We start from the raw sequence: 27,361 nt of genomic DNA, 5'->3' as shown, positions 1-27,361 counted from the left end.
GCGGTGCAGAGGCTCTCCAGAAGTGCCAGGAGCACTCGGCTCCTCCGGTAGATTTCTATGAGAACGAAGCCCTCAATGCAGTAGTGAGGAGCCTGAATCTCTCCAGAAATGAGTCTCGGGTTTAAATCAGAGAGAAGGTGTTGCGCGCCCTGCTCGACGCTCCCTTTCCCTTGGCGAAGCGCTGAAGAAGGTGAGCTCTCCCCGGCCATGGGCTCAGCACAGCTGTCCCCCTCCCCAGCCTCGGGGCTCCCCTCGGCCGCCGGGGATCTCTTCAGTCCCGGGGATTCCTCCGGTCCCCTCGGCCCGGGCTCCCGGGCCGCCCCGCACGGTCCCGCCCCGCCCCGCCCCGCCCGGCTCCCGCACCGCCGCGTTCCGGGGCTGGCGGCTCCTCCCGGCAGTGCGGTACCGCGCGGCCGCCATTGCATCACCGGCACCCGCGCCAGCCGCGCCTGCAGCCCGCACCTCACCCCGCACTCGGGAACCGGCTGCGCCTCCGGCTGCGGGCCCGGCTGCGGCTCCGGCTGGGAGCTCCGGGGCGAGCGCGGGCTCCGCGGCAGCGGGAGAGCGACTCGCGGCCGGGCTCCAGCGCCGGCTCTGCGGCTCCGCGGCCCCGCGTTCGGCGCTGCGCTGAGGCGGCGGGAGCTCGGCGGGATGCGCCGGTGGTGACGGGGAGCGGCAGCAGCGCAGGGCCAGCGCCGCCCGCCATGGGCCCCGCCTGAGCGGCGCGGCCGCGGCCGCCCCGGGGCCCGCGGACCGGGCATGGGCGGCGCGGCGGCGGGCGGGCACTGAGCGGCCGGCGGCAGCAGGATGGAGGCGATCTGGCTGTACCAGTTCCGCCTGATTGTCATCGGCGACTCCACAGTGGGCAAGTCCTGCCTCATCCGCCGCTTCACCGAGGGGCGCTTCGCCCAGATCTCCGACCCCACCGTGGGCGTGGATTTCTTCTCCAGGCTGGTGGAGATCGAGCCTGGCAAGAGGATCAAGCTGCAGATCTGGGACACGGCCGGGCAGGAGCGGTTCCGGTGAGACCCGCGGCGCGGGGCCGGGGGCTGCGGGCCGGGCCCAGCTTGGGCGGGGGGCCTGCGGCCGGGTGAGGCGTGTGGAAATGAGACAAAGAAGCCAAATTGGCACCTTTTGTAGCGTGCCCCCCTCCCCTCCTCCCCCCCAATATCCCTGGATCCCATCCCAAATGGTCGCATGCAGATGTGCGGGATGTGCAGGCGTGGATGTGGAGGAGCGGCCCCGCTGCCGCTGGGGTCGGTACGAGGCCCGAGGCAGAGCTGAGTCCGCGTTTTCCCGGCCTGGAGGTGTCTGTGCATCAGCGGATGTGGCGGGCAGGGAAAGCGCCTGCTTCCCCCCGTGGGGAGGCACTGACCAGGATGTTTCACAGACGGACACTTACGCGAGGCTCACGAAATGCACTGGAATGTGTGTTTTGGTGCTCTGCTTCGACAGCAAAGCTCAGCTCTCCGTAGAACAGAGAAAGGTCGGGATAAACCCTTGGCTGTGGCTGTGCGGGGATGACAGGTGCTTTCTGGAGAGCGCCACGCCGAGCGCCGCATGGGCACAGACAATTTGGGAGCTTAAGCAACAGTAAACAAGTCTCGATGAAGTAAAGTAAAGGCAGCATGTGGGACCGTGCCAAGTTTCCCACAGGACTGTATGGGAAAAACAGCAGCCCTGGTTTGAGCAGGCAGGGCCACAGCCAAAGAGGGGCTCAGACAGCTCTCATTTTGAAGGGGTGTCTGTGTACCCGCAGCTCCTGGTCTCCTGTTTGCTTGTATTTTTCATCTGTCTTTAACCCTGATCCACTTTTCCATCCTGCTCCCTTTGGGATCACTTCCTGTGTTCCAAATCTCTGTGTAGCATCACACAGCTTCTACTTCTGTCCTGTAATGACTTGCCTGAGGAATGTTTTGATTTCATCCAGTAGATGAAAACTCCCCTACCCTCACCCCTCTCATCACCTTCCCTCATATATGTGGCATGGGTGTCTGGCCCAGGATGTGCAGTAGTTGGTCCTTATCCACTGAAAAGTTTTTTTCCTGGCCTTGCAGGCCAGGAGCTGATGCTTTATTCTGTTGAGAGAGGAGGTGCTTTAGCTTGCAGTTGCATCAGCTTCCAGCTTTGGATCTTTGTCTGAGGTCTACAGAAAACCTGAGTTTTCTACAGACGTCACCTGAGTGACGTCCCCTGTTCCTGCCATTGTTGTGAAGAGCAAGAGCTGTTGGATGGCTTCAATTTTCATTCTTTAAAACATTAGAAAATTCAGAGCCCTGCTTGCCTTTGGTGCTGGTGCTGACCTGTCCAGGCACTTGGGTTGTGAGTGTGATGAGCAGGTGACCTTCAGCTCAAGGGCAGCTGCCGTGCTGTGGTGGGCAGCAGCCTGCAGAGGCAGGAAGAGTGCAAGGGGCAGGAATGGTCAGTGACATTAAAAAAACCTCATTGTGCAACTTTGCAATGCCCTTGCCAAAGTGCAGATTTGAACTCCCAATGCAAAAAGCTGAAGCAAACCCAGGGGTCTTTATGGTACACTCTAAAATGTGGAAAAAAAAAAAACCAAAATAAAACAAAAAAACACAAACCACCAAACAACAACAACAACAAAAACCAAAACCCAAAAACACACAACCCTCCCCCCACAAAAAAAAACCCCAACAAAAACACAAAAACCACAAGGACAAAATCTGGTTTGTGTTTATCCCTTTCAAATTACTCTAAATCCTGCGACAAATGGTGCCCCATGAAGACAAGTCTTGGGTTCCTCCTACAAGGTTTGTTTCTTGGCCAGAGACAAGAATTAGGTGTTACTGGAATAAGCCAAAGCCACTTGAACTTATCATAGGCAAGAAGCACAATGGAGCAGGTGCTCTCCAGAAACCTGAAACTTTTTTGTCATTTGTCAAGCACAGGGAATTTCTTGAGATGGAAATCTGTAAGAATGAGCTCCCCTTTTTCAGATTTGAGCATTTCCAGTCTGCTTCACATAGTTTAACTGCTGTCCCAGGAGGACAAACCACTGTAGTTATTTTGAAAACACCTTGGTGTTCTCTGAGCAGCAGCTGTGTTACAGTTTTGTTCTTCCTGACCCCCTGTTGTGAGCTGTTTCACTCTCCATAAATTAGTAGCAATTTGTGTGCCACTCTTTTGCCAGACCAGGCCCCAAAACATGCTGCCTGAGGCAGTGTTGGTGCTGCTTTGGAGCTGTAGAAGAGCAGGGTCCAATTCTTCCCATCCAGCAGGTTTTGCCCATCTCTCCTTGCTCAAATACTGTTACTTCCTTGTCTCAAATGCAATGCTGTATAATGCTAGCAAAAGCAAAAGTGCTCCCTGGAACTGTGTCCCATCACCTACAGAAGAGCTGTCTCTTTCCAGCCAGTAGCTCTTCCTTAGCTGAGAAGGAAAAACTCAAACAGGCATGGACCCTGGGTGCAGGTGTCCCCACCATGGGTACAGAGAAGGGGACAGTTCCCAGACAGAGACATTGCCTGTATGTTAAAATTTGGCCAAAGTAGGTGCAAGTCCCTGTACTGCTCTGTGTCAGTGTGTGTGTGTGGCAAGAGGAGGGAAGGTAGAAATCTTGTAAAGGAATTGGAGAGGGATGTGCAGCATGAAGGCAATATGCTTTGCCTCCTGCAGATCAGTGAGGAAAAGAGTTGAGGAAAAGGCACTGAGACCTTCACCTGATTTTACCTTGAAGCAGCATTCAGCTTAGATCTCATCATGTCTTTCAGAAATACCTGAGGCATTGTTGTTGCTGGCAGGAGGAGCCAGCAGAGCACAAGAGAGAAGCAGAAATGTTTGTGACAGTGTGGGGGTGAATTCTAGGTGCCAGTATCTGTTTGCAGCTGGCCAGATAGCAAAAGGCAGATCTAATTCCCAGTGCCAAATGTGAGGAGTGACTGTTGTCCCTAAGCCAAACATTTGAAGAGAAATTATCCAACTATGTTTTTTACCCTGCTTCTAGCTTTCTTCAGTTTTGTCTGTGAATTTTCACTCATCACTATATGTTTGTTGATAAAACAATTCTTGAAAAATCTAGTTCATCCTTTTTTGGGGCAGTTTTGACAGATACATATAATACAGGACCAAACAGCACCTAACAACAGCCTTGGCCAAGAAAAGACTTGTTCTAAGGTAAAATGCATCAGTGCTTATATTACTCCAGTAAGGAGAGTTCAGGCCTGAGTGTGAATTCCTCCAGGGACTGAGATCAATCATTGCTTCTGGATTTAGAGTGAATTCATGACTTGCAGAAACACCACTGTTCATCAGCTTCTTGGTTTTCCTTTGTGTAGTAGTCACTGAACTGTAGCCCTGCTTAGCCTCATGGCCTCAGCTTTGCTCCATTGCCCTGTGTTTGCTGATTTCCTGTGCTGCTTCTGGCTGCCTTCTAGCTTGCAAGAGCTGTGGGAGATTTACTCCATTTTCCAGCCTGCAGTTTTGGGGTCTTTTTGGTGACTATTTAATGTTACCAGTATTTGGCAGTGTTAGCGCAGATTCTCCTTGGGAGCTCCTGTATCATTTTGCTGTTTCTCTGGAGGTCAGACGGGCTGCTCCTGCCAGTGCCACTAACAGTAACAGTGTCCTGTCACTGCAATGTCATTTTAATCCAGTTGTGCAGTGGAAGAAGCTGTATGGATGGGTGGATGCCCCATCCCAGGTATATGGAGGGGAACTATAACCCCATGGTCAGCCTTCCAGATCTCTGACCTCCTGCTTTTATGTGGCTGTCAGAGAGCGGGTATTTGGTTTCAGCTGAATCCTTCCTTTCATTTGTCACAGTGCTTCTAAACCAGTGGGTTGGATGAGGTGTCCAGAGAACTGACATGGTGGGGGGTGGGACTCAACAGCCTCAATACAGAAACAGACTCAATACAGAAATCCATGAGAGTAAAAAGTGGTGGTGGGGATTTTGAAGAGAGCCATAATAAGTCAGTGGGGCAGTTACCCAAGTGTGAAATCTTGAAGCCAAAATAAATTTTCCTTTTAAATTACAAGTTCTAAAGAGCACAAGCGAGAAAGTCCTAAGACATTGCCTGAATGGCCTTCTCTTGCCAGGGTAGACAGGGTGGTGGTAATGCTGCTTTCTTAAACATAGATTAAGATAGCTGTAACTTAACACTCTTGTGGCTCCTTGGCTTGCAGGTCCATCACCAGAGCCTACTACAGGAACTCGGTTGGGGGACTCCTCCTCTTTGACATCACAAACCGCAGGTCCTTCCAGAACGTCCATGAGTGGCTGGAGGAGACCAAGGTGCACGTCCAGCCATACCAGATCGTCTTTGTTCTGGTAGGTCACAAGTGTGACCTCGACACACAGCGGCAAGTGACCAGGCACGAGGCAGAGAAACTGGCAGCTGCCTATGGTATGAAGTACATTGAGACCTCAGCTCGGGATGCCATTAACGTGGAGAAGGCCTTCACTGATCTGACTCGTGATATATACGAGCTGGTGAAGAGGGGGGACATTTCAATCCAGGAGGGGTGGGAAGGTGTAAAGAGCGGGTTTGTCCCAAATGTAGTGCACTCTTCTGAAGAAGTGGTGAAATCAGATAGACGGTGCTTGTGCTGAGCTCCTCTAGAGAGGTGAGTGGTGATGAACTCTACTAACCAAATGTACTTTACTAAGTGAACTCAGTGTGACAGAAGGGAGAGCAACACTCCCGTTGTGAACAGCCTCCCACATTGTTTTGGACACCAGGACAAACCCTGGAAAGAAATGTTCTGTTCCAAATAACCTTTCAGAACTGGGGGCAACAAACCTGAAGGAGAATGAGTGAGGGTGCGTGTGGATGTTGTAAGGACACAGGAAGCAGACATGAGGGGCTGCACAACACAGGAGAGAGTATACAGAGCTGAATGGTTGGTACAGGCTACTGTACACGTTACCTTTTAAGTAAACCTATAGCTCCCTGCTGGCTTTTGGAGCCACAGGATGGATACTCAGGCGTATGACAAACAGGCAGACAGAGAGAAAGCAGGAGGACATCTTGGTTTGTGTCAGCTATTTCTTTCCAGGAAGGTCTAAAGGCAGCACAGAAGCCATTTCCTCATACGGACAGTTCTGCAGGAGAAGTTTACTGACATGGTATGCACACTTCTAAGTTTTCTTTCTTATGTTCTTGAACCTAGTTCGATAGCAAAGAATATTTTGTGGGATTTAAAGAGGAAAACAGTAGTTATTTGATTGATAATTAAAATTTAAATTATTTCTCCCTTAACAGTGTTTTTCTTGCTGTGCAGTACCAAGATTCTAAGTGGCAACTCTTACTGCAGTAGAGATTATTCAATGTAATTTTTACTCATTCACTGTCTGGGTGAGTACCTTCAAAATACCCCAAGTTCAGGGCTTTCCAGTAGAATTAAGTGATCAAGAGCATAAAGAGAGAATCATGTCCTCAGGTGTTATGTCTTAAGACTGGGGTGTTGCAGCCAGGTGGGACACACCATTTCTGTCTCAGTAACAGCACTGTGCTGACCTTACCAGCCAGGTCACAAGGAGGAATGGAAAGGAGGAAGGGAAAAAAGAAACCCAAGAAAATAAGAAACTTGAAAAGCTTAACTCAGGTGCATCAGACAACCTAAAAGGTGTAAATTGCTCTTCAAGAAGTTAAATAGCATTGAAAGCAACAGCTTCCATTGGTACTTTCTGCTGTTAAAGTGTAATTTTCTGTCTTGACCTCTGTGGAAGAGAACTGGCACTGAGAAGGTGGAACACACAGCAGGAGTGTCTGAGCAGGTGGAAAGGAAAGCCTCAAGACACACTCAAGAATAAAATTTGTTTTCCTCCTGATAAAAGAGGATCCATCTCAGGCTGGCCACCATGGGGTGGCAGCCATGTCACAAAAGGTGTATCTAGGTGGATGTTTCCTGGGAATGCCATTCACCACTTAAAAGCTTTGCTTCTGCCAAATTCTAACCCAAGTTTTTGAAGTGCAATGGGATGGCAGTGCTCCTGTAGCAAATTAGGAAAGTTCAGCCTATTGAAAGCAAACAAACAAAACTATAGTTACTTTTTACTTGTGTTTGAAAGCTTTATACACCAAACTGCAATGGGCAGGAGGAAGGGATTAGGCAAAAGCCACAGGAAGCATCTAGTATTTATTTTGGGCCTCTGAGTAGAGAAAAAAAAATTGTTCCAGCTTTTTAATCTGCCCCAACTACAGAAATACAGGTTTTGATTACTGTTGTTCAGACTGTTTCTCCTTCTCACAGTTTGCAGCAGCACATGGGCAGAACTATATTAAGAAAAAACATGTGGTTTCTGTATTGAAGCTGTAAAAAACCCCAAACCCGTAGCAAACCCAACCCAATAATCCAAGCCCTGAGAACTTTTGGTTTTGGTGTTCTAGGAACAATTCAGTTCCAGGGCTCTGCAGGGGAGCAGCAGCACTGTACCTGCTGGGAGGGCACAGGGAGCAAATGCCAGGAAGGGGAGTGGAATTGGCCTGGTGCTTCTTGATGAGCTTGTCACTGCTTGGAATAGGCTGTCAATGTACCCTCCTGCTAAAGGCCAGTCAATGCCAGGCACCTGTGGTTGAGTTGAGTGCCCTGAAGATTAAAAAAAGAGAAATGTGTTTCTGGGTGAGCAAAGGTGGGTGCAGGGAGCACCCCAGGAACTGGGGCGATGCCAGGGCAGAGTGAGGGTTTGCTCACACCAGCTCAGTTAGTTGTTTCACAAAGGCAGGGACAGACAGCACCACAGGGTCAGATTCTTTGTTCCATGGATGGAAAGTCCACCAAACAGCTGCTTCAGCTTTTCAGGGGCCAGCTGGACACTGTGTCTGGAGGTGTCTGGATGAAGATATCAGCACCCCCAAGGGCAGAGCTGGAGTGTGACGTGAGGGGCAGTGAGGAGCTGGACCAGGCATTTTAGCAATAGTCAAATTCTATAATTCCCTATGTGAGAGCCTGGCCAAAGGGGAAAGATCACTTTTCATGAGACAGACAATATTTTATTTCATGGGTTTTGGACATTTCCCTTTACTCCTCCCAGGGAGAAATTCCAGAAAGCCTAAGCCAGTAAGTGCATTCAGGCCTTCAGAGTAAATCTTCAATTTAAATACAGAAGTGTTCTAATTCTAAAGAGGAACACTACAGAAGAAAATGTACACTGTCTTAACTACTTATAAATTGTTATATTAAATTATAGAGAAATCATTACATCTTTTTCTAACTCCTTGCATTTTCTAGACAGCTTATTAAGATATAGGAAATGTAGATTCATCTGTAAAAAATTTGGAATGTTTTTTCTAAGATGAAGAACTTATTGGATACGCTAAGAATTCTTTTCTAACAATTGGTTTTAATGCTTTGACTTAGAGAGACTGAGAAATCAGAAGGTGATACCTCACAGGCTATAGGTCAGGAGCTCTTATACTCTAGGAGAAAAAAGAGGAAAAAAAAAAAGCAAAAGCTAACTTTGTGGTCTCTACCACATATTAAAAATAATCTGCATGTTAAACTGAACTTGCTCAGAACCTCCAGAATAAAAGCGTACGTTACACTGTCCTCGCTTTGTTATGCACTGTAACGAAATGTGAAAATAATGCTGTATTTAGCTGTCTGTATGTGATTGAAAATATGCTTGTATTTAGCAAAATGGTTACTATGTGATAATGTGAAATTCAAAACTTGTAAAGAAACCTTGGTGGTTTTGTCTTTTTCCCTTTCCCCCTGCCCATTCTCTCTTAGTGTGTTCCCTGCTCCCTGTCCCTGCTCTGTATTCCAGCCAGGGCTGGATCCACCATTCCCAGGCATTGCCTCACAGCCACTGGACACTCTTCCCTGCAGGGCCTGCCTCACTTTGCAGAACCTGTCTTCTGCCTTGTTGAGAAAAACCAAACCAGCTGCTCGGAGAAAAAAAGCCAGCCCCTGCTGCCAGCAGCTGCAGGCACTGCAGCCTTGGTCCCTCCAGGAGACCTCTGCAGGTCTGGGGGCACAGCAGCTACAACAGCAAAGGGCAGAGCAGATAGACATAGGCAAGGACTGTCATTGAGCTCATCTCTAAGTTTTGGAGTTATTTACCTCAGATCAAACACACAAATGCCAAACCCTGAGATATGATGGCCACAGCCATCTCCCATCCCCCACGAACCAGACACCTTTGAATACAGGAGCCATTTCAGCTGCAAGGCTGTCACCCTGCCTTCTGACACACAGCAGCAGCTCCTGGCACTGGCACATGCTGGGGCTGATTTTGCTCGGTTCTGCTTTGACTGTGCAAAAATGCTTAACTGGTCATTTCGTTGTGCACAACAAAGGTAGGCAATTGCTGCCTTAGGACCAGCCAGGGGTGGGGGCAGGGGGAGGTAAGCACAGCCTGTTGGGATCTCATTAATTCAAACTGAAGAAAAAACTGGAAGACAAATCAGACTGTGTTTGCAGCTGCCTTTCCATCATTACTGATGCTAGAAAAAGAAAATGGAAAGCAGCAGCCTGCAGCCTGACTGGCGCCACATCCTGCTGCTGCAGCAGATACCTGTTGGAGAATACAGCAGATCTCCACGTTCCCCTGCTGCAGCCACAGACACTGAAACAAACAGCACAGCCCCGGGGGAAGGATGAGCCCAGGCACTCACTGGTGACCAGTGCTAAGGGTTTACCGACTCTGCCCTCTCCTGCAGCTCACTTTTTGACAGGCACAGTGTTGATAAATCACTTGCTTTCAGTCATCAGTTCATGCTGACTCACACTCTCCCTTTCATTCACGCCAGGATCCAGCAGCCACACTTTTCAAAGTCTGCTGCTTCCATGGAATTTTTCACCCCCTCTACCCAGTTAAGGGAGGGAAACACTATCAGAAGATCACACATCACATTCATGACTTTCACACAAAGAAAGATGCACAAAAACAGCTGTTTGCCACAACTGTTTAGTTTTACTATTTTAATATAATGAAATAAAAGTACAAAAAATTTACAGGTATATTGTTTCTTACATGAAGATTGAACAGTTAGCATCTGCATTTATTTTGCAGTGAAACCTGTACTCTCAGTCACAGAATGTGATTATTAGCCACTGACATTACCACTGAGCATTTCATTTTAGAAAGAAACTGCAAAAGAGGCAACAATCTCGCAACGCTTTGTAAGGACCAAAAAAAATACTCCAACTGGACCACCAGAGGTCATGTTCCAGTCAACCATTCAGATTTAACACAGGTTTCACCACCTGGGAGGCTGTGTTCAGACATTTCAACTGGACATCTGGGCCAGGGGGTGGAAATGGGAGGCACTCACAAGCTGGGGCTCCTGGGTTGAACAAGGTTCAATGCGTTTGCAGAAACAACCAACATAAGCACACATGAAAAACAAGGGGTGAGACCTGCAGGCTTGAGAGCCCCTGTGCTGCTCACTCCTTTCCCACTGCTCTCTGAGGACAGATCACAAACTGCTGCATGTAAAGTGCTGAGAGCTCAGTAACAGGCAGTAAACTAACCCAGAGCTACTACAAGTTCATCCAAAACGCATATTCAGGAATGCCTGCAGATTGGTGCTGCCATTAACTGACTGAAACAAACCCCAAGATTCCACTCAATTTTTTGTTGTTTCCTAGAGCATTACAGTTGCACATCTTGCCAGCCCAAGTTAAAGTTAAGTTCATCAGCTGTACAGAGATGAAAAAGAAAAACCCTGTATTGCCTTAGCCTATGTCAGGCTCCATTTCCTACATGCCCCTCAGGCTTTCAGGTAGAAATTTATTTGACAGACTGGTCTGATCAAAATACTACATCCTTTGCTGGACTGTGTGGTGCCTTTTCAAATAATTAATTTCATGAAGCATGCATGAAACCAAATTTTGAGTTTACAAATAAATAAAATGGTGCTCACCATTAGTTTTCATATATTTTACCATTTACTGAAATGCTGAAAGTAACTCAGTCCTGAATGAAGTTTGGGGGTTTTTAAATAAAAAATACTTGGAAATTGAAACCACATTTAAAATTGGAAAAAACTATGCTTTGTTTTTGGAAGGGTCTTGCTTGTTTCTTCTCTTTACGTCCCAATTATAAACTCTAGCCATATCTGAGGATGTGGAATTAAGGAAACAGTTCATGCTACCAGAAAAGAGAGGAAAAAAAGATTTTTTTAAAAAAAGGAGAAAAAGCAGATTACAGAGTTGGCAACTTAGTTACAACAGTCAGTATAGAAACCATTTCATGAAAGGGCTGATTTGGTGCAAAGCTTCAGCTTTCAGGAACAGGAACTGTTGGTAACTGCAGTATTTATGTAATTACTTAAAAAACCTACAAAAATATATTGCACAGAAACACAATTTTAGTTTTCTTAACTCTTTGCTATTTTGTCAAGCTGCTCATATCAGCTGTATTTGCCTCTTTCAGGCATTCCAAACTGCAGCACTAAGACAGCTCATCAACTTGAAAGAACAAGCAGTTGTGCCTTCATTAAACTAAATCTAATGCTTCAGTTAATGGCTACACTCATTAAAATAGTTTTTAACTAGAAAGTATAAAAAACAACCCCACATACTCAGGAGGTGGTTCATGACAATATAAAGGAATTTAAAAAACACTGAGCACAGCCCAAGCCAGTCCCAAGTTTGCTGCAGCAGGGCTTGTGCTGCTTGGAGGCAGCTGCAAAGGGTGTGAGGGCAACAAAGAACAATATTCATGTGCTCTAGAGGAAGATTCACTGTGCTTTAAGGTGGTAACCTGAGCATCAATCCACACTTCCAACTCACTCTGGAGTCAGCCTGGGCTGCAACCACTGAAATAGATTTCATGAGGACACAAACACGAGTTTTGTTACCTCTCATACACCAACCTCCAACTCAGCCCTGCAAACACAATATTCCATTTCATTGCTAGGACAGTAAAGTTCACAGGTGCTAGAGAATTCTGAGGCAGCCAGTCTAAGACAAAAACATATCAGAAATTTGGTCATTACCTGGATATTGACCTTCACATACATCTCCTCCCTCATATTAATGAAAAGGATACTGACTTCTGTAGTGGTGAACTGATCTCTGAGAAAATCCAGATCTTCCTCTAGAAGATCCAGGTTTTTTGTGGCCGTTGACAAATTCTTCTCTAAAAGAGCCTGAGCTTCATCAATATCATATTCAAGCATCACATTGGCCTAAAAGAGAGAGATTGATAAAAGCTCCTACTCTTGCATTGTAAAGACTAAGCCACACTAAGTGCATTTTAGGCTGTTGTTCATAACTGATCATGTTAGCAACAGACTGTCCTGACAGGCCAAGAAAGATTCAGGATAGGCAATGTCCAAATCCACTTGAGGCCTCCACCCCTTCAGTAACAGAGTAATAAATCTCCCTAGTGACTTAGCTTTAAGTTCTCTTCCTATAGCTAAGCAAGGAGGGATTTCTTCCCCAGCAGATCACATTCAACCTTTCAGGTATTAGCATCTCATCCTCACTGTATCTGAAAAGTGAGAGACCTTTTGTTTCTTAGCAGCACCTTCCAGGTGCCACACAACTCTAGAAACAGTTTTTGCTGGATCCAAGATAAACCTCAGGCTCTGTGTGGAATGCTGACAAACAGCTAGCACTGTCAGTAACAAGAGCTAGTACAGGTATTAAAGATACCACAGGTATAAAAGTCCTCTCTGATGCTGTGGTGGGGGTTTTTAATCCACACATGGTTGTTTCAGGAAGAAGCTACCATAGGACAAGAAAAAAGAGCAGTATCAGGTAAAAATGCAATGAAGCTTTGTCCTATTGAAGAACTGTGCCCTGAAGGGAGCCACAGTCTATGACTGACAGCTTCCCATGGAGGGCTGCACTGAGCTGCCAGAGCTAGAGAAGTTCTCCTTTAAAGCAAGTGGAGGGGAGAAATCCCCAGCAACAGTGACATGCACAGCCTAACACAGACTGTAGGCAACAAGCAGGAGAAAGGCAAAAGGCAAAAACACCTAAATAAAATGAATTTTGCATGACATTTCATTATAGCTTTTCAGTGTGAACTATCAATAAGATGGACCTTCTCTGATGTTCTGTTAGAAAATAAACCTGCAATGCTCCATGAAAGGCAGTGTTTATGAATTCAGAAGACAGCCTCCTAATAGCAACAGGTATCAGGAATTGCTTTTCATTTCATGACAGAAGTGGGAAAGGTTGGGAGCAACTGTCCAGTTAGTCTCAATTGTTCATGTATCAACAGTGTTTCTGTCCTAACCAAGAGGTTCTGTTTGGTAGCCAACACTGGATTTAGGAACATCCATGATTTAAGTCTCAAAATAAGCATCAGCAGGTTAATCTCCACGAAGTCTCTAAATACAAAATACTCCAACCTGATATTGCTTAAGTACTTAGGAATCTGAGTTGTGAACGCTGATCCCACCAGGCTTTAGTGCAAAGTCCACTGTAAATGCTGGCATATACCTGTCAGCAACAGAAATCCCATCTTTCCCTAAAAAGGTGCATGAAAAGGGAAAGCAAGATGCTGATACAAATCACATAGAGAAGATGGGAAGCTAGTGGCCAAACTAAGGTATTTTGCTGGGTACATCATTACCATGCCAGGCAATGCTGGATGTTAATTTGAACCAAAAAGTGTCAGAAATTGCAAGGGAAACATAAACAAGCTTTTTGGAAAGAACAATCCAGCAAAAAGACAATTCTCTGAAGTTTTACTGTTCAGGAACCAAATAAAATGGAACAAGAGATCTTCACTAACACACTGAAGTTGCCTGATTAGATGTGCTCTGCTGCCAGGGCACTGTGCCACCATGGCATCAACACAATCATGCCCACTACAACCACAGGAGACAGCAACCAAAACTCTATTTCACAAGCCTTTTGTAAGTGAATGAAACACTTCCAGAGAAAGTTCTATTTTACTTACCCCCAGCCACAAACAAACTTTATCTGTAGGAGGAACTGAAGCTTTGCAGTAGAGGTTATCTGCCAATAAAAATCTGGTTTCCATTGGATGTGTAGAATCCTTAAGACAAATGATAAAACTTACAATTGCTCTTTTCACTGGAAACATGTTAATGACATAAAACTTAGAATAAAGAGCACACTCCTCTGCTTTCTGCCACTGATACAGTATTAACTTGAGTGGAATTCTATGTAACTTTACTTCAACATTAAAGTTAGAGCATTTTAAAAAGGTATATTTAAAAACAATACAGAAATCTCTATAAAGAATGGAGATGAAGTCAAAGCTTAGCTGCAATCTATACACTATTAAAAATGCAGTTTGCAATATAAACATTAATTTTTTGAACTAGCTTTCAAAAAGTACTACATACCTTTAAAAACAATTCTGTTATTTATAAAGGCATATTAAGTGTGCTCTCCAAAACATTTCTTGCAATGTGTTCTGTTAGGGTGGAAAGGTAGTTAGCTTTTCTCATACTCATTAGATATTCAAAATAATTTACCTTTTTCTTCTGCATGTGTTTTAAAATTTCTAATGTCTGTTTAATTTCAGGAATCTGACTTTTTAGCCTGTGAATTAACAACAGTCATAATTTATTATTGTACAGAGACACAAAGTTTCCTAAACAAGTGATCAATTTTATTATACAGTCCACCCTCCATTTTAAAACATGTTAACAGCTTTTTCAGGCTTACAAATGCAGGTTTGAAAGACATGGCATGTAAAGGCAGCTCAGCTCCAGCTTCACCTGCCCCTCACCACACCGAGGTTTGCTGGCTTTGGAAGCACAGCAATCCATTGAGCTTTCACATCAGAACAACACACAGTCACAGTAACAGACCCCCTTGTACTAAAATGGGACATTTTGCATATTTGTAATCTCCCAGAGGACAGGGAAACCTCAGCAGAAATGTAGGTTGAAACCACTTCAAGTAAAACAGAACAAGTGTTTCTTGTGAGGTTCATGGACTATTCTGACAGTGAGAGCCACAGGACTCTGCATTGTTTAAGCAAAAGCTCTCCAGAGTTGAGGGTATCACACTCCCTGACAGCCCTGGAGAGGCACTGGGATTCCCAGGGCCTTCGTGGCCACTACTCTTATTTAAAAAAAACATAGATCTGTGCTAAACATTTCCCAATTCTGCAAAAATTACAACTTACCTTCTCTTCTTTTGAGCAAGATTAAGTTCCAGAAATTTATACTTCTGATACTGCTCATCCAACTTCTTAAGAACAACATCTGCTGTCTCATTTCCAGGCTGTTTCATAAAAGAATCTACATCTTCCTTTAAGGGGAGAAAGAAACCCTCAGTGTTACAAGAGTTTTATGGAAATCCTAGACACAGACATGCTATAATCTTACTTAGCTACATCTAGAGGACATTTCAAATGTAAATAAACTTTTTTCTGGTCTGGAGTACAAAAGCATTTTGGTTCTTTTCTTAGTCATCTCTTCATTTCTCCCCCCCTGCTTTTTTTTTGATAGGGCACTAAGGGATAGGTGCAAGGATTATTTCATAACCATATTTGTGGGTACATGGTTAGTGGTGCTTTCAGGCCTGGCTGATGTCAAATGACACCTTACTGGGTGGATATTCATGGAGCATGGCTAAAACTTGGATTTCCTACCTGTAAAGCAGGGTCAATGCTTCTCTATGGCTAACCAGACTATGAACTTTCTTTGGATAAAACTGGTGAAGAAGAGCAGCCTGATCAAGAATGTTGTGGCAGAGAAATATGCAAAGGGGGGAAAACTGAGGTATCTGCTGAAATAGGCACCATGGGGGTGAACAGCCTGGTTTCAAAAGCTCCTTCTATAGTTAGCAGGAAGCCACAGAAACCTCCAGAGAACAACTCCAGCCAGTCCTACCATCAACTGACAGTGAGAGACACAGGACTGGCAGGAAAAGCTGCCAGAGAAGAAAGGCCTGAGCTGGCAAGGATGTCAACCTTGGCATGTGCCTCCTTCAGAATTCCAGGAAGCAGCTCATCTGCTGGGGGACAATGTTCCCAACTTTGGAAAGGTACATCAGGCCAGGGATCAGCCAAATGGCCTCGCCACCAGTTACACACAGAATTCCAGATGAACTACTCCCCACTGAGGCAATTCTGCCCTTGTCTGGGCAAGTAAAACCAAAGTAAAACCTGATGGAAGCCCTGTCACAGACCTCTTCAGTTCCTCCTTTTGGACTTGGTGTCTCAAGTCTAGAAGTTTCACACCAGAAAAAGACTATAACATGTTACTAAAGCTGTATCAGACTAGGAGCTGCTCCCCCTCATTATGATGCCTTAACTCCCTTGGCTCAAGAAACTTACTAGGAAATTACTGAATCAGGTAAGAAGTCCCTGCCTTCCTTATCATTAAGGAAATCTGTAGCAGAACACGAACTCCACAACCTGCAGCAGGCAGCATTGTCCAGGCAGTAGATCCAAACTCAAGAGACCACACCTCAGACTGCCTGAAAAATGCCTTGAGCTACCTCACAGTCCAGGAAGCATCCCTGCCTCTGGATAAAGCTCCTAGAGAAGCCTTCAACAAAGAAAAAACAAGGATTAGTTTTAGGAAAGTGCTGTTGACGTGAGGCCTGAGGATACTGTGAAATGAAACTCCCACTTGTGGAAGCAGCTCTGCTCATTTAAACCACCTGGGGCAGAAAGCAAAAGCAGGTGGGCAGCAGCTCCCCCCACACCCTGCCTGGCATCCAGCTCTGCCTCAGCTCCTGTGTGTCTGTGCAAACAGACAGGACACAGCCCATGTCCTCCTGAAGCAAAGATGCTGAGAAGTGAATCCAGAAGTAAATCCAGGCCCTGTATATACTGGTGATCTCCTTCTACTACATAATGGCCCAGTTCAAAGTAAGCTCAGATTTACCCCCAAGGTTTTACAGCTGAGGCTTCCAAGTCTGCTGGTCAGACTCTTGTCCCACCTTCCCACCTTGTGCAAGTCTGAGGCACAGTCACTTCTTTAGGCTTGACCACAAGAGCTCTGAGGCACAGCTGGCTGTCAAAGCCAGTAGGATCCCCACTTTGTGGTTTATTCCACAGCACCTCCACCGTGGAATTCTTAAAACTTACAGGTTCTGCAAAGATCTGCCCAAACACATCTATATCTCTTTAGGAAGAAAATTCACTGGCAAAGCATCGTTTTGCAAACTTCATGCCAAGCCACAGGAATGTTCTGAAGAAGCCATGAAATGTAGCAGGATAGCACATTCCCAGGTGTCCCTATGGTTCTCTTCTGAGTGATGACCCAGATAAAGAGCTGCAGGCATTCACTCTGCAGAGAGCTTCATCACCCAGGGGCATGTGCAGAGAACATGACAAGAGACACGTATTTGCAGACCTGCATTTGTTTGGCAGACCTGCAGAACAAAGAAGGCATTTTATTTGGAAATGTCTGGGCAACAGCTCAAAACCACGACAGCTGGAAGTTCTGTTTGGAGAGTCTGCTATGCAGTAAAACCCTGTGTCTTAACATTACTTACTCTGAGTGCTTAACATCACTTGAAACCTGGAGCAGCACAAGAGTTCACAGAACAACTGCCTCAGAGAAAACATGAGCCATAAATTGTGTGTAGAGCCTCTACTGAACCAAGACACCTAAAGAAAACATCTCTGATGATAAGATTCACAGTAAGACTGCCCATGCAGCATGTGGGGAGGGATACGCCAAGAAAGAGATCAGCAAGTATTTAATTGATTTTGAAACAGAACCCTATTTTCTGAAATAAAAAAAAAGCTATAGTAAAACCTACCATCAAGACAGTAAAGCAGAATACCATTACAACTTCTCAGTGCAGGCTTATTTTGAATAAAAGAAAGTCTACCTTAACATCTACATCCAAGTATTCTATCACCATCAATGCACACACCTGCATTTGATCAGAGGCACCTCTCAAAACTGAGAATTAGGAAGCTTCCAAGATGTTTAGATCCAGAGGTTATGAAGATCCATAAGGTAATGAAGAACTGAAGAGAAGCACAGGACTAAGGCACAACCCCATAACTGTTGGAGCCAAGTGATACAGCACGCAAGATACTTCAGACACAGGTAATGAAAGGAAACTACAGGGAACCAAATGTAACAGCTACAAAAGCAGCCACCAGCACGGAATGAGGGATGTGAGAGATGCCCTTAAAGTGTTTCCTGAAGCTGTTTATGTCCTGCTTCCTGCCAGGGTGGCCACCTGCACTGCAGAGTCAGCACAGACCACAAGTTCTCCTCTGTCAGTATCACTGAGGTCTCGCAGGACAGCTGAAGACATGGCCCTTCCCCCTCAACTTCATCTATGCTGGTCTCCCATGAGGCATGGAAGGAAGTTAGCTGGAAGCAGAAATAGTTTCCCAGCCTAGTCAGGATTTGCCAGATCCTAATTATTGTTAACAAACCTTAAAGGAGGAACTGGAACTACTGAAAGCAAATGCACTGTACCTGTCTGGTCAGGCCCTATGCCCAGACAAAACACATCAGCACTACCAGCACTACATCTAGAAACACCAAAATGCAAGACAAACCAATTTATTTCCATAAAAGTAATTGTATCAGATGGGGCAGACATCCAATACTTTCCAAGACTACCAAGCTAGCTAGGTACAGCCACTCCGATCATTAGTTATCGATTAAAGGAAATAAAACTGCAATCAAGACCGAGTACTAAGAGTGAGCACACAGAGGAAAGTGATCAATAGATGATTCTGAGATTATGTCACTGCGTAAGTCACTGATTCCTGCTTTTCAACCGCTCATAAGAACAATCAAACGCTCGGTACATCCGTTTTTAAAGTTGGGTAAACAAGCTGGACCTGTTTTCCAGAAGATATACATTTGCTGTTTTTTAAGAAGACAGGACGTTTCTGAAATGGAACTTCCTAGCAGTGTAAGACTTGATTGAGAGAGGAAGATGTACGGAGAGGTGCTTGGAGCGGCGAGGCGTGCTCCGTACAGCGTGTGCCAGGAGCTGCCCTGGGTCTGGCAGTGCAATAAATAACACGATATTGCTTAACGCGGGGAGCTTCTTGTAAGGTAAAGCGCCAAGACGGGATCGAAACAGGGCAACGCACCCGGGAAAAGGCCCAGAACTGAAGCGGTGAAGGATCCCCGCCACCCGCGCCCCCCGAGGTGCCGCCCCAGGGGCGCCAGGCCCGGCTGGCGGAACACAGCCCCCACTCCCCAGGAAAGCGCCAAGGGGATGCCCGGCCCCACTCCTCAGGAACACCACCTTGGGGTTGCCCAACCTCCCTCGCTAGCCCGCTCACCACGAACGCCGCCTCAGGGATGCCGAGCGGGCCGCGCCTCCCGCCCGCCGCCGCCGCCGCCTCGTTGTCTCCGGCCGCCGCCATTTGGGAACGGACGGTGCATGCGCGGCGTGCGCCAGGACGCCGCGGCTGTGCGTCATCACGTCGGCGCCGAGCGGGACGCGAGGCGGGGCGGGCGCCGCCCATTGGCCCATGCGGGGGCAGGGCTCCGGCAGCGGGGCCGGCGCTGCCAGTGCCTCGCTCGTGTGCCGGGAGGAGATGCCGCTTGTCCCAGCCTCTGCTGCTGCCTACCGAGGAAGCGCCTTGTTTCTAAACGCCCTTGTTTCCCACAGCGCAGATGACAAGACAAATAGAGCAAACAGGAGCAATGCCTTTAACAATTCACACTAAACATTTCTAAAGGATCAGCAATAGCGCTTGCCCTATATTCACACGCATCAGTTCATTGAAGTGCTTCCTCCTGAGGGAGGGACGGAGCGACGCCCGGCCGAGCCCCTGGAGCCCTGAGCTCATTGCTGCTGCCCGGCCGGCAGCACTGAGACGGAAGACGAGCACGAGTGGACTATTAAGTAGTCCAAACTCACAACTGAAAACATATCTCTGAAACATAAAGAAACAAGAATACAATTACTAAAAGTAGAATTTTCTGGTTTACAAAGAAGGAGCACCTGCAGCAGCCACGCTTCCTTACCCTGTCTGTCCCAGGCTCTCCAGACTCTGCAATGATGACGGCTGGGGAATGACCCCAGCTCTAAAAACAACCAAACTCAGTCTCCCTGCAGCCTTCTCCAATGTACACAGAGAAGGAACAACCCAATTAAGGATGCTAATTCAGCTATGTCTTATCAGCACTATAGAAAGCCTTAAGCCTGAGAACACAAAAAATGATCACATAATACACACTCTTTGCATTTGCCAAAGTTTATTTTTTTCCAAAATTTGTTTCATCAAAGATGTGGATATGAGCAGTCTTTTAAAAAATGAACAATTTGCATATTAACAAATTGTGAAATTCCACAATTAAAATATCAACACAGCCAGTCTTGTGCTTAGGCTTATTTAAAAAAAATATTCATAGAACATAAATCCTTATATTTTTTTCCAGTTTGTGGCTAGTATATTTTCCACACATTCTGTATTCTTATAAAATGAAGAAACTCACGTAAAGGAACAGCTGTACAAGAATACATCTGAAAAAAAGGAACCTAAATGATCACAGCTCCTTTTAAATAAATATCCAATAAAAGGCACAAACCTGTTATGGGGAAAAACAAAACATACAAAACAAGACCTATTAAATAAATAAAATGTGGGATAGGGTGAGGGACCTCTGTTCCAGCACCTATTTTTTCATTGCTCCAAGATGAGATTCCAGCCAAACATCTGGTAAAGGATTAAGCTTAATCACAAGGATACGTAGCTGAGATATACTGAAAGACTTGACGTTACAATTCCTGTTGTAACTGTACCAGTTACCACAATCTCTTTAAATAAATGATCATGAGAATCTGCATAAAGTAGTGATGCAGCAATGTACAGATCAATGACAAGTTAGATACATCTTCAGAGTCATAGCAACAGGTTTTTTATATTCTATCAGTAATGTATAAATGATAACACATACAATTTCCATTGCTCAAAAATATAATATTTTCAATGGAAATAAATGACTGATACAGTGCCTTTAGATGTTATCCTTACAATACAAACTACCCCAAACAAAGTTTTCCTTTTTATGTACAAATTAAGCACCGATCCACAGCGCATACTATTCTATTTGTAACCACCCCGTCCCTGCCACACATCAAAATATCCAGCTGGGCATAGATACACCCTGTATTCAATCTTGTAGTCAGAAGTTTTGTTGTTGTTACTTTTGTGTGTGTTGGTTTTGTTTGTTTCTTAAACGAATGTCCATTTGTTATTTTACCTACAAATATTCCGCTACTATGTGCGCAGAACAGAGATTTTTCTAGTACACATGTCCAGATTTTATTTAAAAAAAATTAAAAAAAAATCAGTAACTTCTTGGAGGCAAAGTCAAACTGTATCTCGAGACCCTTAGAAAACCTCATTTATTTAGAGAGGTACATGTTCAAGTCCAAGAGGCCTCACACAATCCACCTTTCCAAAGTCCCTCAGAAGTCATCCTATGGCGTATTCCATGACAGCCTGCCTGTAGCAGCAGCAAGTCCCAACAGTGAGGCTCAAGTGACCCAATATAGTACAATAATGCAAAGTATACAGCATACATCAAAGTCTTCCTCCTTGTTGAGACAAACAGAGAGACATCTTAGTTATCAGCTTCCTGAAGTATTCAGAACATGATTCTGATCCAGTGAGTTGGAAGGAAAGTCACATTTATATACGTCTCTTCATGTATCACAACTACTGTTGGCAGCTTCTGCAGGCTGGTACAGTCACCCTCAAGAACAACCTTGGTGTTCAGTGTGGGGTTTTTTTTTTGTGAGGAATAGCCATAAAAGCCTTGATAGCATCCTAAGTCCTTGGTTTTCACTTCTCATGTGTGCTATTTGAACACATACTCTGCCATTTTATGTGTTCCAATACATGCACAAGGAAGAAGTGGCAAAACCCAGTCCTGTGCACTCGTGTGCAGAGAGAAGGTACAAAGCAATCTTTGCTTCACAAGGATCAAGCTGAAAGCTGTGTTTCAAAGCATCAAAAGAAGGTAGGTTTTAAAACATATTTTGTGGCTGTTTCTCCTTTTTTAATACTAATAAATTGGTATCAGACAGCTTTGCTACAAGAAAGTAGACCAAAAGAACCATTAAAAGATCCAAAACAAATGGGAAGTAGCACAAGCTATTATCCAGAACTAAATCCATTTCTCAGCCAGGTATATTCCAGATATTCAGAATGCTCTGAAATAAAGTTATAACAAATATATACTGCGTGCCAGGCATTTATTTGCATATTTTATTAAAATAATGTGTTATTATTTATACAACTCAGTATAAGAAAGAGACCTAACAACTTACAGTGCTAGGAACTGCCTGCTTGTAGCATTCTCACTTCTGCCATTATTAATGCCCAGACATGTATAACTACATGGACAGATCTAATTTGAACATAAGACTTTTGATTACTGAATGAATTCATTATTCCATAAATAAACAGTCCCCTCAACACAATGACCCATTCTAAATGGCATCTATTCCCTCATCATGTGGAGGGCAACTATAGGCACTGAAGAACTCATTGGCTTAAAATCGTACAATTGTTCAACCCAATAAAAGGTGGATTAAAGCTTGAAGCCCTTTGTAATTCCAACTTGAACATTAAACTACCATATACTGGTCCAAGTTCTTTCAAAATCAATATACATCAAGGAACACTGAGTTTTAAATTTCTGCAAGGTTTCATTTTCCAGGAAATCAGCAGTTACAAATTTCAAGGGTTGGGGAGAAGAGTGTTATTTTGTTTCTTTTGTATTGATTTATTGAGAAAAGTATTTACCAAAAGGTCATTAAATACTACTTTTTCACTCTTTGGACAGAATTAAGCATTTGGAAAAATAGAAGACTTGTTCTCACTCCGAGGAATGTGTCTAATTTAGAAGTTTTTTACAGAAGAATTTGACAAGATTCTCAGGCCTATCTGAATTTGTGGTGCGAGTGAGAGATATTTCTGGCATTACAGACTCTCCAAAAAATAAAAGACATACTATGCTGGAGGTCTATTTATTTTAACAATAGAAAACTCAGCTTTAATATTAGTTATTATTAGAAGTAATTTTGCACCAGAGCTTTTCATTGCATTTTGCCTCAAAACTTCTGCAGGAAGGGTTCCCACTTCTATATACTTAATTATAACAACTGGGTTTTTTTAATGCTATCACTTTTTATCAGTGAAAAATATAAGATAAGGCATTTTCATAGCCAATTTCAGTTCCAGAGGAAGATTCTTAAGTACAAAATATGTCCCAGAAGTCTGTACACATCTGACCCATTGTGAACAGCAATACTTAAAAATTAGTTGGTTTTAAAGATTTTCCTCTCAAAAGAGAGTCTGGATTTCTTAATGTAGCATTTTTACCTTGAAATTACTACAGAAGAAAAAGATTACTGCAGCATCAACAAAACAACTATCTAAAAGTTTACATGTATTTACATATTTAAAAATAATTATTTTTATATTGTTTACAACTAGGTTCTTATTTCAAAAAAGAAGCACAAGCTATTCTCTATAGCTGGATAATTTCAAAATAGTTGCCAGTTCACAGTTGTCAGCATGATTGCAAGGTTTGAGTCTTTTGACCTAATGGACTTTAAAAGAAGAATTGGCTCTCTTGACTCTACTGCAGTTACCAACAAGACTCTCAGGCTGCTCCTGTGTGCTGTGGCATTGGCAGACACTGGCTTCCAAGGCTGCTCTTCCCTGAGCCCATGGTGGGAGATGCCACCTACAGGGAAGGTACCTATGGAAGTGCAGGTGCTGGCACCTCTTGGAGGCTGCATGAGCTATTCTGGAACACACTCATTCCCCCTGTTCAATCACAGACTTGCAGCCTTGCAGCTGCTGGCTCTTTTTACTTAGCCCTGCAATACTGACATACCAATGGAGCAATTTATTATTTTTACTGTATCTATCCATACAATATGTGTCTTGTTGATTCACAGCATTTCAAACTCACATTATAAAGCAAATTACTTGCAAATTACTATAAGCTATTCTAATGTGAAAAAGCTGTCTGATTTCACACAATGTTGGCCTTATGATAATGCAAGCATTGCTCTATCAGAGTATTTATTAAAACACACAATTTTATTGCTCAACTTGATTTCGTGTTGTGTCTTGGTTACAACAGCCACAGAATTTATGAATAAAATAAATAGCTTTGAATTTCTCAGTCAATTCCTAAGGTAATCTACTGATGATTAAGGTTGTAGAGCAATCATGTAACCTTCTCCTTGATTTTGAACACAATAATCCAGCATGCACCTTGAGTCAACCTCAATAAAAATACAGTTTTCTGCTGAGAAATTAAAAAAAAAAATAAAAATCAGGAAACAAACATGACTTCCCATTGCAGTGACTGTTATAAACAAGAATCTCTAAAGCATTGCAGTTCAAAATAATATTGTATTATACAGGGAATAAACAGTTGCCCTGTTCAGGAATACATCATGGAAAGATTGAATTTCAGTCTTTTTCATTTTTTTACCAGTATTTGGTTGTTCTCACATCTTGTTGCTTTGGTGGCTCTACATAAACTGTATCTGTGAAACAAAGATTACATATTAATGCCACTTACATAATAAATGGTTTCCCAGTGTTTCAGAATAAAGAATCTATTTGGCTGCCTTGTTACTTATAAATTAAGTCAATAGGCTTTGGCACTTTAAAAAAAACCCCAAAGAATATTAAGACCTATGTATTTGGATGACAGGAGTACAGTTTCTCCAGCATGAATGATCTCTTGTCCATGCCTTTTTCACTCCCACATCACCTGATCCTTCAAGAAGCTTCCAGCACTGGTCTGGCCAGCATGACTAAACCAAGTATCCAGCTAATGTCATAGGGATACTAAAATATACATACCTTCACCCCTCTTGTTTACTTAATATTGAAACAGTGAGAGGTAAAAATCTGATTTTTACTTTCTTCCTTGCTTCCTGCAATTTCATCATATGAATTTGCCTCCTCACCAGCCCTTGACTGAGGAACCCCTCACTTTCACATGCAGAAATACATCAGCATTTCAGGAAACATTTGGTTGTGTTTGCCAAGGCTGAAGTTTCAATGCCAACAAGATTTAAGAGCACCATTCACCTGAGTTTCAGAAACAGGTGCAAAAGGATTTGTTGGCCTCAGACCAGGTTGTGTATACATCATTGATTGGGGTGCCATCAAAGGAGCAGCTCCAACCTGAGGAGATACCTGTGAGAAAAACAAAAACCCCATGAAAACAAATATATAAAATTCAAACTACTTCCACTAGATACAGCTTTTTGCATATTAAGTATAGTAGAAAAGAAATATATAGACACATACAGAATAAAATCTAAGCTTTTAAAAACTGCCACTATGTCAACCCCAGAGTCACCTCTTCAAATGCAGTGTGAGAAACATACCAGATTTTACACACTATTGCCAATACATTTAATTTGCAGGGTGGTTTTGAACATTGTACTTCATGATATGAAACCCACTGGTAGAGACAACTCAATTTTCAGGAACACAAAACAAATTGTGCTTCTTACCATTCCATATATAGGCACTTGAGGTGTGGTCAATGGGTATGTGATAGGAGCAGGTACCTTTAATAAAAAAAAAATTAAATTTTAGAGAAACTCATGAATGCTTAATAATATATATATACATAACTTTGAAAAACAGATATTTTTCAGTACTAAAAATAACCAATGTATTTACAAGAAATTGACTTACGTATCCAGGATAGTGTACTCCATTCTGGCATAGCAAAAGGATAAGATAGAAAATTATTTAATAGGTATTCATGCTGGAAATTCTAACTAAGGGATGGATTCAAGTCCAGTACCAGAACAGTTTTTAACTATGCTTACTTATTAAAACAATTAAAGTGTGAGGAAAAAAAAAATTCAAGGACAGTAACATCTGTTACATTGCTTTGAAAATTACTACTAGGTACAACTTACCACAAAAATCAGAAATTTTACTACACTTAGCCAGATTTGAGTATATTGCTTGCAGAAGCATGTGTGTGAGAAGGTCTTAGAGGGCATGGCATGCAATGCTATTTCTTTCTCCCATTATTAGAGAAGGGCATAGAAAAGGATGCCAAGAAAGCCAATGACCATTCTGCTTAAGAAGTGAATAGCAACAGATGTTTAGTCAGGTCCATGTTGCCCACATACTAACATCTGATGTCACCACATGAAAAAACAAAAAATGAAGAGCATTTTAAGCCTCATATCAGGTTATGTTTACAGGCACAGCAATGAATGTGCTTCCTGAAGCCATGCTTTGTTAAGCAGTGCTAATTACACTGAAACCCAAGTGCTGGATGAAACACTTGGCTATGGGATAGGATGCAGTGGTACATGAATTGGAGGGCTAGTTCTGAGTGTCAGAGGCCACCCAGGACACTGAGACCTTTGCAGTTCTGGGGCACAGATTTTAAAGAGGCTCATAGCTCAGCTAGATCTTCACATCAGTAATTGCTGGGAGTTCTAGGAAAATGTATGGCCAGACACCTGGCATAAAACAGTCAAATGCTTAGACCTGATGAACACATGAATTAAAAACGTATCTTTAAATCCACAGTGATCAATGGGTACTAAAGCACCCTCTATGTTCCAGAAATAAAAATGCATCAGCACTCTAACAACACATTCTAGAGGACCTAGAGGGGATAAAGAGATTGTATGGTCTCAAAAAATCTCAGATAAAAGTGCAGTACAACTGTGCCCTCTCATCATTTTTTTTATTCTCATTTTTGAGTCCAGTACTGGGTTTAATACTGTATTTAACTTCTCTAATTCTCAATGAGCATAGTCATATAGGACAAAGAAAATAGGCATTAGAGGCAAAACTATGCTTATTGCAAAATAAGCATAATAAATAAGTCAGACAGCAGTCCAAAATTCACAGCAAATGTGGTAATTATTTTAGTTGTCTATGTAACTGAGATGAACATCTACTTCCCTCTAAGACAGCTATATTTTAGAAGTGATTCATATTTCTATGAATATATTATGAATACAACATACTTGAAAAATCTCTTTTAAAAGCGTAGAAAAATCAGTTGCCTACAAATATCCCTCCTAGAAATGAAAATTCTCCCTTTAAATAATTATGAAAGAGACACTTAAAAGAGTTTGTACCGTGTTAAAAATATGAAGTTGCTGTTGAACATTATCGAAAGTCCAAAGTGCTGCTTGACCTCATTATTAAGGTGCCTTGCAGGGGTTGCAGCAGTATTTCATGATAAAACTGAAAAAGTAGTAAAGACTGGAAGGAACAGCAGTTTTGCCCTTAAAACACATTCTCTGAATTCTTAAAGGTGAATTTTTGTGTGCACATGTATGTGTGAGGGGGAGCAGAAGTACTCAAACATGCACATCAGGAATTTTCAGGACTGGGATCATTTGTTTCAATCCCAAAAGAATTTATGAACTGAGACAGGTAGTCAGCTTTTCACTTGAGATGTAAGTCCTTAATGGATAAGCTTTTCAGTGAGAGGAAATAAAGCATGCTAAAACCTCTACCTCATTCAGTAAGATC

General features: G+C 43.5%; 3 protein-coding genes across 11 annotated transcripts in view; 1 reads left to right on the top strand and 2 right to left on the bottom strand.

The window, feature by feature from the left end:
• Positions 1 to 671: 671 nt before the first annotated feature.
• Positions 672 to 8,648, top strand: RAB39B (RAB39B, member RAS oncogene family). Its single transcript, XM_079318560.1, has 2 exons — positions 672 to 1,022; positions 5,149 to 8,648. The coding sequence occupies exons 1-2, from the start codon at positions 808 to 810 to the stop codon at positions 5,573 to 5,575; spliced, it is 642 nt and encodes a 213-aa protein (XP_079174686.1). The 5' UTR covers positions 672 to 807; the 3' UTR covers positions 5,576 to 8,648.
• A 1,215-nt stretch (positions 8,649 to 9,863) lies between these two features.
• VBP1 (VHL binding protein 1) lies at positions 9,864 to 19,261 on the bottom strand. 2 transcript variants are annotated; one of them, XM_079319396.1, is made up of 6 exons: positions 19,130 to 19,261; positions 15,035 to 15,159; positions 14,376 to 14,442; positions 13,832 to 13,930; positions 11,966 to 12,104; positions 9,864 to 11,030 (listed from the first exon to the last, which is right to left on the bottom strand). In XM_079319396.1, the coding sequence occupies exons 1-6, from the start codon at positions 19,211 to 19,213 to the stop codon at positions 10,960 to 10,962; spliced, it is 585 nt and encodes a 194-aa protein (XP_079175522.1). In that variant the 5' UTR covers positions 19,214 to 19,261; the 3' UTR covers positions 9,864 to 10,959. The 2 variants fall into 2 exon arrangements, with proteins under 2 accessions (XP_079175522.1, XP_079175523.1); XM_079319397.1 differs by lacking the exon at positions 9,864 to 11,030 and adding an exon at positions 11,037 to 11,802 and having other exon boundaries at positions 11,913 to 12,104.
• Positions 19,262 to 21,131: 1,870 nt separating this feature from the next.
• LOC306808240 (phosphatidylinositol-binding clathrin assembly protein-like) overlaps positions 21,132 to 27,361 on the bottom strand; it is a 29,420-nt gene continuing 23,190 nt past the window's right edge. For all 8 annotated transcript variants that reach the window (XM_079318580.1, XM_079318576.1, XM_079318575.1 and 5 more), the window contains 3 exons: positions 25,357 to 25,413; positions 24,926 to 25,033; positions 21,132 to 24,372 (listed from right to left, as the gene is read on the bottom strand). In XM_079318580.1, the coding sequence (XP_079174706.1) occupies positions 24,358 to 24,372; positions 24,926 to 25,033; positions 25,357 to 25,413 (180 nt within the window). In that variant the 3' untranslated portion in view covers positions 21,132 to 24,357. The remainder of the gene's footprint in view (positions 24,373 to 24,925; positions 25,034 to 25,356; positions 25,414 to 27,361) is intronic.

Source organism: Erithacus rubecula, assembly GCF_903797595.1.
Source record: "Erithacus rubecula genome assembly, chromosome: 15".
NCBI classification, from domain to species: Eukaryota; Metazoa; Chordata; class Aves; order Passeriformes; family Muscicapidae; genus Erithacus; species Erithacus rubecula.
This window is presented reverse-complemented; position numbering and strand designations above follow the sequence as displayed.

Coding starts and splice junctions, on each gene's coding strand:
- RAB39B (XM_079318560.1), top strand. CDS start 808: ATGGAGGCGATCTGGCTGTACCAGTTCCGCCTGATTGTCATCGGCGAC. Junction 1,023..5,148: donor GCCGGGCAGGAGCGGTTCCG/GTGAGACCCGCG, acceptor CTTGGCTTGCAG/GTCCATCACCAGAGCCTACT.
- VBP1 (XM_079319396.1), bottom strand. CDS start 19,213: ATGGCGGCGGCCGGAGACAACGAGGCGGCGGCGGCGGCGGGCGGGAGG. Junction 13,931..14,375: donor AACACATGCAGAAGAAAAAG/GTAAATTATTTT, acceptor ATTTGTCTTAAG/GATTCTACACATCCAATGGA. Junction 11,031..11,965: donor GTTCACCACTACAGAAGTCA/GTATCCTTTTCA, acceptor CCACATCCTCAG/ATATGGCTAGAGTTTATAAT.